General features: G+C 38.6%; 1 protein-coding gene across 2 annotated transcripts in view; it reads right to left on the reverse strand.

Annotated features, from left to right (window-relative positions):
• The window catches only part of PRKAA2 (protein kinase AMP-activated catalytic subunit alpha 2), a 78,491-nt gene extending 61,928 nt beyond the window's left edge, over window positions 1–16,563 (reverse strand). The window contains exon 1 of one of the 2 annotated variants that reach the window (XM_032137736.2): window positions 16,396–16,563. In XM_032137736.2, the coding sequence (XP_031993627.1) occupies window positions 16,396–16,489 (94 nt within the window). In that variant the 5' untranslated portion in view covers window positions 16,490–16,563. The remainder of the gene's footprint in view (window positions 1–16,395) is intronic. The other variant, XM_058430723.1, reaches the window with a different exon arrangement.
• Between the last annotated feature and the right edge of the window lie 614 nt (window positions 16,564–17,177).

Below are 17,177 nucleotides of genomic sequence, written 5' to 3' on the forward strand. Positions count from 1 at the left end.
GGAATCAGTAACAACAAAATAGATACTTATCAAGGATATGGTAATATGATAATTATCCCTGAAGAATGATTTCACACTTACAAATGTAGAATATCATTTTAAAGTCTTTTAAAGATTACTTTAAAAATTAGTATACTAAGTAGTTACAACATAGTGAAGCTTATAACTCAAAAAGACAAGTGAAAAAAAAAAAAACCTGTGGTTGTAACATTATATTAGCAGGTACCTGTTACAGTATTGTGTATGGATTCCAAAGTATTGGATCTCAGACAACTGAAATAACAATAAATATGGTATTCTAGAAAGCCATGGTAGATAATTGAAAAAATACTCCCAGTAATGGCAAGAATCTGAAATGTGAGAGTAGAAAAAAACAATATTTCTAAAATAATATTTACATATATGGTTTTGAATTCACGTTTTTCTAAAATAATAAAAACAGAAAAAATACATGTACAGGAATGTGTAAAATAGCATTAATCATAACAACCAAGATGTAAAAACTACCAAATTTCCATGAGTAATAGAATGGACAAATAATAGTATAGTCTTAATGCAATACTATGTAGCAATGAGAATGAATTACAACTACATGCAATGACATGTATAGATCTCATAAACATAATCCCATGTAAAAAAGCCAGATACAGTAGAATTCTGTCTCTATAAAGTTCAAAAACAGGTGAAACTATCCATGGATAGTGGTTCCCATTGGTGGGGTGGAGGATGGAAACAAGGGGCTATGGGACACAAGGGGACTTCTAGGATACTGGTCATTTTCCATGTCTTTATCAAAGTGGTGGTTACATGGGTGTGTTCAGTTTGTGAAAATTTATTGAGAATTTACGTAAAAGATGCCAGTACTCTTTTGTATATGGAGTACAATAAAAAGTTAAGAACATTTGGAGGACACTATATACCTAGGCTGTGACGAGCCAAGAGATCACACATGTATCAGCCAGTTGGGCCTCATGGGGTGGTCAGCAACCTTTACTCATTCATGTCAAGAGCCATAACTCTGGTGATCAGCAGCGTTATGTAATGCACATATGTTCTGACCCCTACCATCCCCAGACTCCTGCCAAAACAACACAACGCTCCTTTCGCCTTTGCCCATGGTGAAACAAAACAATCTCATTGCTCTTCTCCAAATTTCCTTTTCCTGAAAATGCTTTAAAGTTCTCTAATGGATGGTTCTGACAAGGAAGCAAGAGACTTCCTTTCCTTTTTATCTACAACTTATTAATTAAGTACCATATTTATTAAATAGCACTTTACATACATATTTAATTCCCAAAACTCCCACAAGGTAAATATTATTATGCCCTATTTACAGGTGAGCAAACTGGAAATTAGAAATCAGTGAGTGACAGGATGGTGTATCTGCCTGTAACGCCCATGCTCAAAATTCACACAATTTTACCCTTCAATAATCAGGTTTCCTTGATTACAACGTATCAAGGGTGCTCACTTGCATGCTTAAGAGGATAAGCATTATCTCTAGCATTAGATTTGAGAAATGAGGTCACAGTGAAGGGATAGAGTCTAGTAGTGATAGGCTAAGGAGGGAGAGACAATGCATGAAAATAATCAAGTATGGAGAATTGCTGTGTTCAGTTAGAGAGTGAGGCTGGAGTAGGGCTGTGGCCTTTGTATGGATCAGATACACTAAGGTTATTCGTCGAGAGGTGCTGAAAAATCAAGAAAACAACACATGAACTGAAAGTCTTAAGAGTCTCTAAATCCCCTAATAAAATATGTAAAATGAACTTAAATGTTATTAAGAGAATGAACTTGTACATCCTTGAAGACTTTTTTCTCCTACTTGTTCTTACCCCATTAGTCTCCACATTCATTTGCTCTTTCATTCATTTAACAAATACGTTCTGAGTGTCTAATGTGTACTAGGCATTGCCTTGAATTGTGAAAATAAATGGAACTTGCCTTCTGGTGGAGAACATAAACAATAAACAAATATATAACATTATAGTTGTGCTTGGTGTGTTAGAAGACAAAAAATAAGGAAATTTTCTAATAGAAGAAACATAGTGATGTAATGATGATACATGAAGAAAGCAGAGTGACAAGGTGACAGGAAAATGGGCTATTTTAAATAGATCAGGAAAGACAAAAAGAATTTATTTTAGTAAAGACTTGCTCTACACCTAACTTCTTTAATTATATGATATGCTGTATTCTGCTTTATTTATTTATTTAGAGACAGGGTCTCTCTTTGTCACACAAGCTGGAGTGCAGTAGGACGCTCAAAGCTCACTGCAGCCTCAACCTCCCAGGCCTAAGCGATCCTCCCGCCTCAGTTCCCCAAGTCGCTGGGACTACAGGCACGTGCCAACATGCCTAGCTAATTTTTGTGTTTGTTGTTGCAACGGGGTTTTGCCATTTTGCCCAGGCTGGTTCAAGGAATCCACCCGCCTCAGCCTCCCAAAGTGCCGGGATTATAGGAGTGAGATATGACACCTCTGCTTTATTTTTAAAATAAGTGTTTATACTGGCTTTAGATTGTAACTTTAAAATATTTCTTTAAAACTTTAATTTGTGTAGCAGCAATAGAAAGAAAGAAAAATAAATAAATAAAATATTTAATACCTTTTTTTTTTTTGAGACAGGGTCTTGTTCTGTCACCCAGGCTAGAGTGCAGTGGCATGATCTCAGCTCACTGAAACCTCTGCTTCCCAGATTCAAGCGATTCTCCTGCCTCAGCCTCCCAAGTAGCTGGGATTACAGACACGCACCACCATGCCCAGCTCATTTATTGTATTTTTAAAGTAGAGACAGGGTTTTGCCATCTTGGCCAGGCTGGTTTTGAACGCCTGGCCTCTCATGTGATTCACCTGCCTCGGCCTCCCAAAGTGCTGGGATTACAGGCATGAGCCACCGTGCCCAGCCAATAAAATACTTCTTTAAAATTTAAGTTAATCTAGGATTCCACAGGAAAATCAACTTTATTTTTACATAATCATTTAAGATTAAAAAATAGAGTCAGGAAAACAGTTTACAGCCAAGCATGGTGGCTCATGCCTGTAATCCAAGCACTTTGGGAGGCCTAGGCGAGAGGATCACTTGAAGCCAGGAGTTTGAGACCAGCCCTGGCAACACAGGAAGACCCCGTCTCTACAAAAAAAAAAAAAATTAAAAATTAGCCAGGCATGGTGGCACTCACCTGTAGTCCCAGCCACTCAGGAAGAGGAGGCAGGAGTGGGTGTGATGGGGCATACCTGGAGTCCCAGCTACTACCGAGGCTGAGATACAAGAATTGCTTGAGCCCGGGATGCAGAGGTTGCAGTGAGCCGAGATCATGCCATTGTACTCCAGCCTGGGGGACAGCGGAAGACTCTGTCTCCAAAAAAAACAAGGAGGCAGGAGGATCACGGAGGATCACTTGAGCCCAGGAGTTGCAGATTACAGTGAACTATGATTGTGCCACTATACTCCAGCCTGGGTGACAGAGTGAGACCCAGACTCCAAAAAAAAAAAAAAAAAAAAAATGGCAGGGGGAAAGGAAAAAAAAAAAAAAAAAGGTCTACCAGCATAAATTATTTAACACTGTTGGAGAATGTATTGGCATTCAGTAGACTCTGCCAGCAACATTTATCCCAAAGCATCATAAACCATGCCCTCTCTTATGTCCTTCCAACTCTCGTCCTTAAATGTCTATTTTCTTTTTGTCTCTCTTATTCCACATGCTTCATCTCCTTCTTACTCATCTTCCTTTATTTTCCTATCTTCAAACAACTCCCCTTCCATTCTCATTAACCACCTCTGAATGTTTTCTTGTTGACTACATAATTTCACATTCCATAAAATTTCTTTTTAAAGTAGAGTTGTGGAATGATTTAGAATTCTCTCCAAAACAAAACAAGAAACATGATCTGTGTTTTTTTCTCTAGAGCCCTCAGGTTTCATTTTAATGGCTACCCCCGATATTACAACATGTATCCTTAACTTCAGTCTAATAAAAATTTGTGTTTTTACATTTCCCAAACAAAGCAAGGACTTTAGAACACTATAACTCTACTTTTTCTCATATCTTTTCTCTTCTTGCATTTCATTCCTACATATATATTTCAATCTCGCAAGATGATATTATTTTGTATAGTCAGTATCTATTTAGTTACCCACATACTTAGACTTTCCAACGCTCTTCATTTCTTTTTGCATGTATTCCTTCCACCTGGGGTCACTTTCTTTCTTCCTGAAAAATTGCCTTTGGTGTTCCCTTTACTATATGTCTTCTGTTGACAAGTTGTCTCAATTTATGTTTGCATAAAAATGCATTTTGCCATCCTTCCTTCATTCATTCATTCATTTATTTATTTTGAGACGGAGTCTTGCTCTGTCACCCAGGCTGGAGTTTTATTTATTTACTTATTTATTTTGAGATGGAGTCTCGCTCTGTCACCCAGGCTGGAGTGCAATGGCATGATCTCGGCTCACTGCAACCTCTGCCTCCCAGGTTCAAGCAGTTCTCCTGCCTCAGCCTCCCAAGTAGCTGGGATTACAGGTGTGTGCTACCACACCTGGCCAATTTTTGTATTTTTAGTAAAGACGGGGTTTCACCATGTTGGCCAGGCTGGTCTCAAACTCCTGACCTCAGGTGATCCCTGCCTTGGCCTCCCAAAGTGCTAGGATTACAGGCATGAGCCACCGCGCCCAGCTTGTCTTTATTTTTGAAGAACATTTTTGCTGGGCATAAAATTATAGGCTGGCAGTTTGTTTCTTTTACCTCTTTGAAGGTAAAAAAAAAAAAAAAAAATTCCATTCCATTTTTTTCTTGTTTTCACTGTTGTAGTTGAGAAGTCAACTTATTATTGTCCCTTTGAAAATAATACACTTCTTCTCTGCCACCCCCTACCCCACCCCGGCTGCTTTTAAGATATTCTCAACATTTTTTTCCCATTTCTGCAAGGATAAATACAGTCTACACCAGCATAAGGGAGGCTCAAGTAAAGGGAATTGGTTTAGACCAGTTGCACAATGATATCTCTAGGAATGTTTTCTTATATTTATTCTGCTTGGGGCTTCTAAATCTGTGGCCTGAGGCATTTAATCAGTTTTAGAATACTTTCTGCTATTATCTCTTCAAATGCTGCCTCTGCCCCATTCCCTTTGTCCTCTTCTTCTGGAATTGTGTATTACCTGCTGTGTATGACCATCAGTGGTCTTGGATTCAAAATGACATTCATACGCCAGGATACAAAAGGTGGTAATGTTGTATCAGTTTTACTTAGCTTTTTATGAGAACTTAGGACAGAAACACAGAATGTCAGGATGGCATAATCAAAAACATCTTCATCAGAAGTCCTTAAAATATTCAGTTGCTACTTCCATGCCTCCTCATCACACAGGGGTACATGAAGTTGGGTAGCCCATATGAGTGGATATAGTAAACTCCAGCATATACAAGCCTCAAACAAGAAATACTTCATATAATAAGCCCATTCTTGCAGCTTCTAAGCCTCCCATCAGGAAGTGCTTGAGTTTGAAGAGACACCTTGAAGGGAAACTGTAGGTCTGTTTCCCTATAAGTTTTATGCTGGTAGAAATGGTGAATAATGTAGTCTCTCGGGAGTATAACATGTCCATCTGTAGTCCTCCCAGTCCAAATGCAGTTAACCAATCACAGGTCATTTTTACGATAAATATTGTTGTTGGCAATAGAACTGATAAATCACATTTATCTTAGTCTATGTCCAGAGAAACTGTATTAAAAGAAGGTAAACCTGGGGTTACCGTTTTACAGAAAAAAAAAAAATGGAGGCTTGCAATTAACTTTTTCTATATAGATTCCAATAATACATGTATTAGACTTTTCGCTGTGTTCTCATATGTGTCTTATACTTTCTTTTCATCCTTTTGTCTCTCTATCTTCCAGTCTGGATATTTTCTTCTGACCCATAATCTAATTCACTAATCCTCTCTTCAATGGAATCATCTTTAGATGCTATTAATCATCTAAAGGATAATTCAATTATTCTATTTTTTCAGTCCTAGAATTTCCTTTATTTTTTATAGATTCCAGTCCTCTGCTAATATTCTCCACTTTAAACAAAAGTATCAGTTATTTTAAATTCTGTGTTTGATATCTTTACTATCTGCATCCCCTACAAACCTGTTTCTATTATCTTCACCCTGTCTCTTGGAATGCTGAACATTGTGTGTGAAAATCTGTAGAGGCTCTGACAGTTTTATTTTCCCCCAGAGAAGAAAGGTAAGAGGCAGATCAATCTGAGATTAAGCTTATTCTAAGCAGGATATCCATCTTCAGAGGTTTGCTACCAAAAACCCAACTGTTTATCAGACTCTCCTTGATAAACTGCGAACTCCAACTGTTGTCTCCCAAGACTAAAACTCTGCTTAGTTCTTCTGCTTTTTAGCCACTTCACATAGTCTGGGTATTTGTCCTATCCAAATCTCACACTGAAATTTAATCTCCAATGTTGGAGATGGGGCCTAATGGGAGATGTTTGGGTCATAGAAGAAGATCCCTCATGAACAGAGGAACACTGGCAAAAAATATTTTGCTTAAAATCCAGTATGACTAAACACAGCAAATATTTAATATATATTGATTGTATTATTCCATTAATTAAGGCTGGAAAAACTGGAATCAATTATGGATACCATATAGTTCCAACTTACACTCAAACACATCTAAAAAAAAAAAAAAAAAGAGCTGGGCATGGTGGCTCATGTCTGTAATCTCAGCATTCTGGGAGGCCAATGTAGGTGGATCACTTGAGCCCAGGAGTTTGAGACTACCCTGAACAATACAGTGAGACCCTGTCTCTACAGAAAAATATATATATATATATATATAAAATATACATATATTGTGAGAAACAGCAAAATAAATTTTTTAAAAAGAAAATGAAAATAACTTATACTCATCATATTGCCCAAGTAAAACAAGCATTTAGAAAAATAAGTATGGTATATTTAAAAATTTTAGATCTATTGTTTTATGACAGTCAGTTTAACTTACCTTATAATTCATTTATAATTTAGAAACTGAGATGTTGAATAAGAACACACTGTTCTTGTTTTAATAGTATATATAATCTGAAGAAAAATGATTCTGAAAAAACAAAGTATATTAATAACATACTAACATTCAGACTAAGAAACATATAGCAAGATTTTATAAATTATCTTTAATCATATAAAAGGCTGTTTAAAAAGATCTAACGGCAGATTAAAAAGAGAATTGTGAATATTTTAAAAACAAAGGTACCAACCAAAGAAATACATAAAATTTATCAGAGGCAAACACTGCCAAACATAAGACACCACTTAAGCAAGAATACTGTTCCCTTAAAGGGGTGAAGAAGGCTTCTATTATTAGCAGAGATAACTGCCTGAAATTCTTTCCTTAATAACATCATACTAAAAATAAAAAGGTTCATCATATTTCAAAATAAACACATTGCTTTTCATACGCATTTCAATCACTTCAATAACAGATAAAAATAAAAGCCCGATTTAAGATTTACATTTCTCTTATATTTGTAGTTGATAAATACACTAGGTAGATTTGCTCTGATTTTTATAACATATTTAACGTTTTAAGGGTCTTGTGCCAGCCACTTACTCATTAGCTCTTAAAGGATTTGAGATTAGATCTTCCTGCTAGGTCAAATTAAATTATCTGCTTGGCTTCAAAAATTATTAATACTTCCTCTACAAAATATTTTCCCTATCATTTAGGAAACCACAGGAATCTCAGAAGAATAAATGGGGTGGTATTATTATTACAAAGCAGTACCAAATGCTTTCAAAAAAGCTAACATGGACCACAAGGTACGTGGACATTTTGGGATGTTTTTACAAAAAGAAGCAAGATAAAGCATGGTTGTGTCAGCATGAAAAAGGGAGAAAGTTCATGGAACTGAGGTAATTACCTCAATATATGACCAAACTACAAAATCCTTTCTAATTTATATGGATATGTTACGAGAAAGTTTGGTAGAAAAGCATTTTTAGCTCAGAGTGTATTATCAGTATTGAAAATATATGTATAGCCTCAGTTTGGTTCTACTACAAGTGGACCATGACTTTAAAATGACCCATTCATACTAAATGCCATCTGCTGCCCACACTTTCCCCCTTCCCAGCTTATGCCTCTTTCCTCCAAGAGTTTCTATGATGGATACCATGGGGTCTGGAATACATACGTACATATATATGTATGTATACAAAATATATATAATGTGTTTGTGCCAAGTGATGTACAGGAGAGGGTGAAAAGTGAGCAGCTTCTAGAGAATTAGAGGTTTCTGAACTTATTCATTTGCAGAAAGAAGACCAGAGTAAAACAAGACAGGAGGTAGTGAATTCTTCCCTCTCTCTCATCAATAAATTTCTGGTCTCAGAATCAGATCACAGATTATTCTCCTAGTTCAGCTAATTGTGGGTTTAAGTACATAATGGTGTCTACACACACAAAAGTACATAAGTACTTCGGAGTGCTTTTTCATCTATATACATTTTCTCATGTACTTCTCACAACACTAGAAGAGAACATATGGTATTATTCCCTTTTTTACAGATTGAGTTTGACCACATAGCTAGTTTATGACAAAACAAAGATTCCACACCAGGTCTTCTAAGTTCAACACACTACAGAGAGTATATATACTACATCATGTTGCCTTTGTGGACATACTGTGAAACTGGCTACCATTTATAACATTGTTTCCTATCTAAAATACCCTTTGAAAGTCAATCAACTGATTACACCAAATGAATAAAATCCATCCAGATATTAAGGACACAATTCAAAAATCATATAAGTTATAGATATATATATCTATATATCTATATATATATATCAGCAAAAGAAACCTAAATAGCACATAATTCATTTACCTAATTGCTTGCGAGAATAATTCAACTGATTTTAATTCAATCGCTAATCTAGTATTTGAGAAGAAACATAATTTCATTATTTGGAACCAATATTTAACACTTGTTTAGTGTTATTATTTGCATTATTTGCATATTTGTATATTTGCATAATTTGCATAATTTCAGAAGTAAAATTAATTTATTGTGAATGTGTGTACATTCACTTTTATTTCACTATTACTTCCATTTCATTCTTATTTTATTCATCTTCCATATTTTGGAAAAAGCAAATTACATGACTTAGTCATACAGGATATTGTTTTTAATATAAACATTAATAAGTATCATTAAGCACAGATAAAGTAGTCATTAAGAACTTTCTTCAACCTAGGCAACCACAAAAATAGGGGCAGATTACTACAGCTCTATTTCAATGTTTGTGGGCGAACTGAAGGCATTTCAATGGAAAGTAAGTACTTTCTAACACAGGGTGCAGAATTTACCTACAATCGCCATGCATCTCACCATCTCCACAACAGTGTCATCTATCTGTATAGCATTTTATCTTTTCCAAAGCCATTTTATGTACCTCAACTCATTTGATCTTCATAACTATTCCAGAAGGTAGGCAGGACAAGTATGATCACTGCCATATTACGAAGGAGGAAACAAAGGCTCAGCATCTAATGGTTTTTCCCAAAGGTCAGACAACTAGTAGTAGAAATGGAATTAAATTCCAGAGCTAATACCTTCTTATACCAATGTTTTCTTCTAGAACATCAAATCATTTGTACAAGTTCTCTTTAGTCTGGTTACTAAAGGTTACTGGCAACCGTTAGTCAAGATTACGTTTATAGCCTGTAATCCCAGCACTCTGGGAGGCCGAGGTGGGTGGATCACGAGGTCAGGAGATCGAGACCATCCTGGCCAACATGGTGAAACCCCGTCTCTACTAAAATACAAAAAATTAGCAGGGCGTGGTGGTGCATGCCTGTAGTCCCAACTAGTCGGGAGGCTGAGGCAGTGGAATCGCTTGAACCCAGGAGGCAGAGGTTGCCATGAGCCGAGATCGCGCCACTGCACTCCAGACTGGCGACAGAGCAAGATTCTGTCTCAAATACAAAAAAAAAAAAAAAAATTACTTTTATATCAGTAAACACACTGAAATCCCTAGTATTTCTAAGAAACACAGGTTAAAACTGGTAGAATTCAGCACATTTTATAATAAGAAATGAAAGATTGAGGCATCCAAGTAAATGCTGGAAAGTAAAAAAATAAATTTTAATCATCTGTATATGGCATTTCAAAAAATGTTATTTATCTCTAAATATGGACTGAAAGACATTTAAATCTTATTTTCTCAATTCTGATAAATATGAGCAGACATAGAAAATTATATCCTTGTAGGTTTGAAACTCAGAACATACTAGGCATTTTGACTTTATAGTCCATAGGGCAGAGACTTTGCAATCTGAGAACCCTGAATTTGATTGCTAGCTCTACCACTTAATAGCACTGGAACTTTGGACAAGTTACTTAAAGTATCTGATTCTCAATTTCTTCATTTGTTAAATGGAGACAATATCAAACTTAGAGGATTACTCTGGGGAATAAAAAAAAATCAAGTGCATATATAGTACAGCGATTAGAATATAGTAACAACTTAATCAAATTGTACCTTTTATCACTGAAGTGTTGCAAATATGTTTCCTTTTCCCCTGTTCTACATTACATCTACATTTCAGATTCGGGAATTCAAATTTTCATTAACCAAGACGAATAATTAAATACACCCATTTTTTTGGAGTTAAATCTTTTAAAAATCGGTTTAATGATAGCATTGTAAAGGACCTCACAGATTCGCTATTCCACCATTATCCTTTAGGAGGGGAAGAAAACAAGGCCCAGGGAGTTTAATTGTTCAGGGCTTCCACACTGGCACGCAAGTCAAAAACAAATCCTAGCAAGGGACCAAAATACCACAGACATAATTTTTAGCTCCATCAATTGATTGGACAGTTGTGTGAAATTTATCATTTAGGACTTGATATTTACATTTCAAAATAAGGTAACACTTGTTTTTGTTTTTGTTTTTTAAGTTTTGGTTTATCCTTCCTGTTATCTCAAAGATAAGTGGAGAATTGGCAAAATATTTACTTAATTTCTTGAAAGCAGTCTGTAGGCCACTCATGTAACTACTTGAAAAATGGAAAGGGTAACTTCTTGGTGAGACTTTGCCGACAAGAAAGAACCTAAGTATCCCTCAGTGTACGATTCCAATGAAGAATATTTATTTCATAAACCACATGTGGGTAAACATATTTCTGGAGTAAAACGTTGAAGAAAAATTTGTTTAAATCATAAACCACATATATACTACTCCTCATCTTGAAAATGCAGGCTTCTTTTTAAATAAATAATTAGCATAATTTTTTTTCTTCAACCAGTCTTTATATAACACAAACAACAGGACCATTCTTCTAGAATTTCTATCACCTTTAGAGAAGTTAGATAAGAAATGAACAAGTCTAATTACAAGAGCTCTCTAACAATTCTACCCTACCCAGAGTGAGAACCTAAACAGTCAATATAGAGAAAAATTTTAAATAGATAAAAAGCATTACTTTAAACTGTCAGCCCATATAATCTGTTTCCAAAAATAGTCCCCCAGCAATCTAATAATACAATAGACTAATGAAGGGCAAAATTTAAAACATTTTAAATAAGGCTTTATTAACAAATACAAAGATTTCCATATACTTTTAAAACACAAATTAAAACTACTGCTATTAAAACTATTCCATTTTCAATTTTTGCTTTTTGTCCCTAACTTTGGTTCATAAATTGATATATCAACAACTGAAGTTAAAATTTCTTTCTTTTTTTTTTTTTTTAAGACGGAGTCTCGCTCTGTCACCCAGGCTGGAGTGCAGTGGCACAATCTCGGCCCACTGCAACTTCCACCTCCCAGGTCCAAGCGATTCTCCTGCCTCAGCTTCCCAAGTAGCTGGGATTACAGGCACGCACCATCACAGCCGGCTAATTTTTGTATTTTCAGTAGAGACGAGGTTTCACCATGTTAGCCAGGTTGTTCTCAAACTCCTGACCTCAAGTGATCCACCTACCTCGGCCTCCCAAAGTGCTGGGATTACAGGCGTGAGCCACCGTGACTGGCCTAAAATTTCTAAATCTATAATTAGCATAACAGTCAAAGTTGGGCATAGTGGGACACGCTTGTAATCCCAACACTGTGAGGCTGAGGCAGATAGACTGCTTAAGGCCACAAGTTTGAGACCAGCCTGGCCAACATAGTCCCTTAAAAAAACTAATTAATAAACAAATAAGAAAAAGGAAAAAAGTCAAGAGAGAAAGCACATAAAATGTTCCTTACTTCTCAATTTCCATGTTTTTATAACTGTCTATCTATCTATCTATCTATCTATCTATCTATCTATCATCTGTCTATCTATCTTTCTATCAATCAATCAATCAAAGACAGGGTCTCCCTATGCCACCCAGGCTGGTCTTGAACTCCTGGGCTCAAGGGATCCTCCTGCCTTGGTCGCCCAAAATGCTAGGATTACAGGTATGGACCACCACAACTGGCCAACCTTTTAAAATTAAATTATCTCCTATTAGCTTTTTTAGTAGAAATTCATTTTGCAATGTCTAAAATCTACAAAATTAAAAATGCACCTGCTTTCAACAAAAACTGCTGAGACAATTGGCTATCCACATGCAAAAAGTTAACCTTACACCCTCATCTCACACCATACACAAGAATTAACTCAAAACAGATCACACAGTTAAACATAAGGGCTAAAATGACAAAATATTTATAAGAAAACATAAAAGAAAATCTTTGAGACTTGGGCTAGACAAAGATTTCTTGCCTATGACATCAAGAGCATAGTCCATAAAATAATTTTAAAAACTAATAAATTGGACCTCATGAAAATTCAAAACTTTTATACTTCAAAAGACACAAGAAAATGAAAAGACACAACAGACTGGAAGAAAATATTTGCAAAATATATCCATTAAAGGATCTGTATCCACAATTTACAAAGAATCTTCACAATTAAACTTGTAAGATGACAAGTAACCCAATTAGAAAATAAGCAAGAGATATAAACAGACATTCCATCAATGAAAATACATAAATGACTAGTAATTACATGAGACAATGTTCAACATCAGTAGTCCTTAGGGAAATGCAAAATTAATGCCTCAATGAGATACTATTTCACACCCACTAGAATGGCTATAATAAATCAGGCAGACAATAACAAATGTTGGCAAAGACACTCAGAAAAGGGAACTTTCATACATCTTTGATGGGACTGTTATAAAATGGTATGACCATTTTGGAAAAGTGTTGCAGTCTCTCAAAAAGTGAAACATAAAACTATGATATGACCCAGCAATTCTACCTCTAGGTATCTACCCAAGGTATATGAAAACATATGTCCACACAAAGACTTACATGTGAATATTCGTAGTGCCATTATTTATAATAGCCCAAAACTTGAAACCATGACCATCAACTGGTTTTGTATAGAAAAAATGTGGCATATCCACACAATGGAATATTATTCAACTATAAAAAGGAACAAACTAATGGCACATGCTATGTCATGCATGAATCTCAAAAGCATTGTTAAAGAAGCTCGACACCAAAGATGACATATTGAATGATCACGTTTATAAAGAAGTGCCTAGAAAAAGCAAATTTATACAGGCAGAAAACAGATTAGTGATTTCCTGGGACCGAGGGTAGGAAAGAGATTAACTGTGATAGGTATAAAGAATCTTACTGTGGTGTCCTCAAATGTCCTGAAACCTATCTATAATGATGGTTGCAACATTTGGCAAAATTAGTAAAAATCATTGAATTGTACACTTAGAATGGATGAATTTCATATCATATATAAGATATACCTAAATAAAGCTCTTTTTTTTTTTTTTTTTGAGACAGAGTCTTGCTCTGCCACCCAAGCTGGAGTGCAGTGATGCAATCTTGGCTTACTGCAACCTCTGCCTCCCGGGTTCAAGTGATTCTCCTGCCTCAGACTCCTCGGTAGCTGGGATTACAGGCGCCTACCACCACGCCCAGCTAATTTTTGTATTTTTAGTAGAGACAGGGTTTCGCCATGTTGGCTAGGCTGGTCTCAAACTCCTGACCTCAATTGAACCGCCCGCCTCAACCTCCCAAAGTGCTGGGATTACAGGTGTGAGCCACAGTGCCCAACCACAAAGCTGTTTTCTAAAAAAAAAAAAAAAAAAAAAAAGACTTTTTGTTTCGTTTGTCCCTTGAAGAATTATATGAGTAACAATTGTGCTGACTCTAATCTTGGATAGGAAACCATAGTACCACTTTGGAGAGGATCTAACACAGTGTTAGGAAAACTCCTTCAACTGGTTGTTCATTGGACAGAGGTTCTCCAGGAAAAGAATTTCTCATAAATCAAAGTTCTTTCTGTTTATATTTTAAGAAGCCAGTGCCTGGAAACAATTCAAAAGTACATACAAGAGATTTAAGTTGTCTTTGGCAATGGACTGATTGATCTGATGGGTATTCTACTCTACATTCAGATTACAGTATATGAACTTAAAAAGACAAGCAAAAACTTTTAACACAATATTAAAGGACATAGGGTTAAGTTATATAACTTTGAGAGTGTACATGTCCAAATGTCAAAGGCACTGTTTGCTTGAGCAACTGTATAATGTTGTAACACAATAGTCTTTAGTAATGATACTAAATGGCAAGTAACATTACAGGCATTAATCCAATCCCTGGATTGTGCTGTATTCATCTTAAATACATTCTAACTATCCACTCTACTGATAAGGTCTTTCAAAAATAACCCAGGACTTTATAACCCTGACAGGACAGCAAAGAATTTTACAAACTTTTTAGGTCTTTGCAAAAATACCACCTCGTCTGACCACCATATTGCCAACCTCAATAAAAACTGCCAATCTCACAAAACTCTATCTTCCCTTCCCTGATTCATTTTTCTCAATAAAATTAAACATACCTTTTACATATATATTCTGATTACTGTCTGCCTTCCCCTACTAGAAAGCTAAACAAAAAGATCTGTTTTTTCCTTGCTGTATCCTCATTGCCTAGAACAGTGCCTACCACGCTGCAGGTGCTCAGCGTTTTTTGAACAAATGAATGGGTATTAAATATGTGCAAGAAAATAGGAGCTGATTCTTACCACAGGAATGAACAATGAGTCTCTTCTACTCATTCAACAGCCTTGACTTGGGGTTAAAATATGAATTTTACAAGGAAATAGAGACCTCAGAATAAAATTTCCAGACTGCCTACCCAGCACTTCTTCAGCAAAGAGAAAAAAAAAAAAGGTCAATATTTCACTTATAATTATGGATTTGCAACAAAGTATTTTTAATAAACAACTGTCTCTATTCTGGAGAGAAGGCAGGTTAATTAAATCCCATGTGACTAACAAAAAAGAAAACAAATGAAAGTTCCATACTTAACTATTCTTACTAGTTACTTAACTCGAATAAAGTATAACATTTCAAAAGCAGCCTGTTTTTCTACATCCAAAATGGGATCCTATCTCCATGAAGACCGACCTTAGCAGAATATGCCTTAGCAGTCCTGACCTCCTCAGCCTCAAATCCTCCAAACACCAAGGAAACTTTTTCTCTCCCTACCCCAGTCTTCCCATAGCCATTTTACAAACACAAACACCTTCAGACCTCTCTGTTTTAATTAACCTCTGATCCAATCCAGCTGCATTCCAGCGTTAAACAACACCCCAGGAAGAAAGACTCACAACCTCTGGCCCCTGGAGCATCCCCCAAACAGTCACCCCCAACAACCGAGAGTCCTGGAACGTGAAGGAATCTGGGGATGGCAGGGACCTCCCAGCAAGACCAGAATTGGAGGACATCTTAGACTTCACTCTGGTACTGCCCATTTCTGTGTGACCTTGGGCTTGTTACTACATCTCTAGGGGTCCTAGTTTTCTCACCTTTAGGGTGAGGACGACATGTTGACCAAGTCACTGTAAGGATTCAATGAGATCCCATGTAAAGCACCTAACAGGGCACCCGGCACGAAACGGCGCCTCAGTCCTCAGAAGCGTGGATGATCCCCGCCCTAAGCCTACAGGCTCAGAGCTGGGAGGCGCCTCGCAGAACGAGTCCAATTCTCCCGATTTTGCAGAGGAGGACACTGAGGTCCAGAGAAGACACAAGTGCCTTGCTCCGACCTCCAGAAAGGCAGATGGGCGCGGGACCTGGAACCCAGGACGCCCATCCTCAGCTCACACCCCCGACGTCTTCCCTGGACCCTGCGGGGCCCGGGCGCCGGTGCCAGGCGAGGCGGTGCGCGCCACCCTCCCGGGGCCCCAGCTCCGCGCGACCCGAGACCGCTCCACCTGCCGCCGAGCCCCGCGCCCGCCGGAGGCCCGGGGCTCCCGCCTCTCCACCCGGCCTCCCGCAAGCCAGGCAGCCCCGCACACCGGTCCGGAGCGCGTACTCAACTCTTCACTTTGCCAAAGGTGCCGACGCCCAGCGTGTCGCCCAGCACGTAGTGTCCGATCTTCACCCGCCCGTCGTGCTTCTGCTTCTCAGCCATCTTCGGCGCGCGCGGCCTCGCTCCGCCGCCTGCCGCTCCGCGTCGCCGCCGCCGCCGCCGCCTACCCACAGTGCAGCGGGCCCTGCGGGCGAGGGGGCGGACCCCGAGCCGCGAGGGGCGCGGGGCGGGCGCGGGGTCCCGGGAGGGGGCGCTGGGCGCTTCGGGCCCAGGTGGAAAGCGACGGGCGAGCGGCGGGCGGGGCGGGGCCGAGGGAGGGAGCGCGAGACTCCTGCGGCGGAGCCCGAGGCAGCCACAGCGGGGGCCGGGTACGCGGGGCGCTGGGCTGGAGTGTGGGAGGGGCCGCGCCAGGTGCGCGGGGTCCGAGTGAGGGGCGGAGGCGGCAGGTGCTGCGAAGGGGTGGGCGAGGGCGCCGAGGGAGGCAGGAGGCCCTTTCTGAGGAAAGCCGAAGGGAGTGAAAATAGGGGATGAGACTGGGGCCCGATCCTAGGGAATGGAAAGACTTGGAAGTCAAACTGGAAGAAGAGACGGGCCTCGGGTGTGGGGAGCGAGGAGCTGTAAAAGGGAAGAGGCGGGAGGGGAGACTGCGGGAAGGGCCCTGGTCAAAGGGGCAGTGGCAGGAGAGCCTCTAGGAAGCTCCTCAAGTCCCGTCTGAGGCTTTTGGATACAGGTCGCGGCACAAGGGAGAACGCACGCAGCTCTGTACTCTCTTGAATTGTCCTCCTCTACT

This window comes from Hylobates moloch, unplaced genomic scaffold, assembly GCF_009828535.3.
Source record: "Hylobates moloch isolate HMO894 unplaced genomic scaffold, HMol_V3 SCAFFOLD_18, whole genome shotgun sequence".
Taxonomy (NCBI): Eukaryota; Metazoa; Chordata; class Mammalia; order Primates; family Hylobatidae; genus Hylobates; species Hylobates moloch.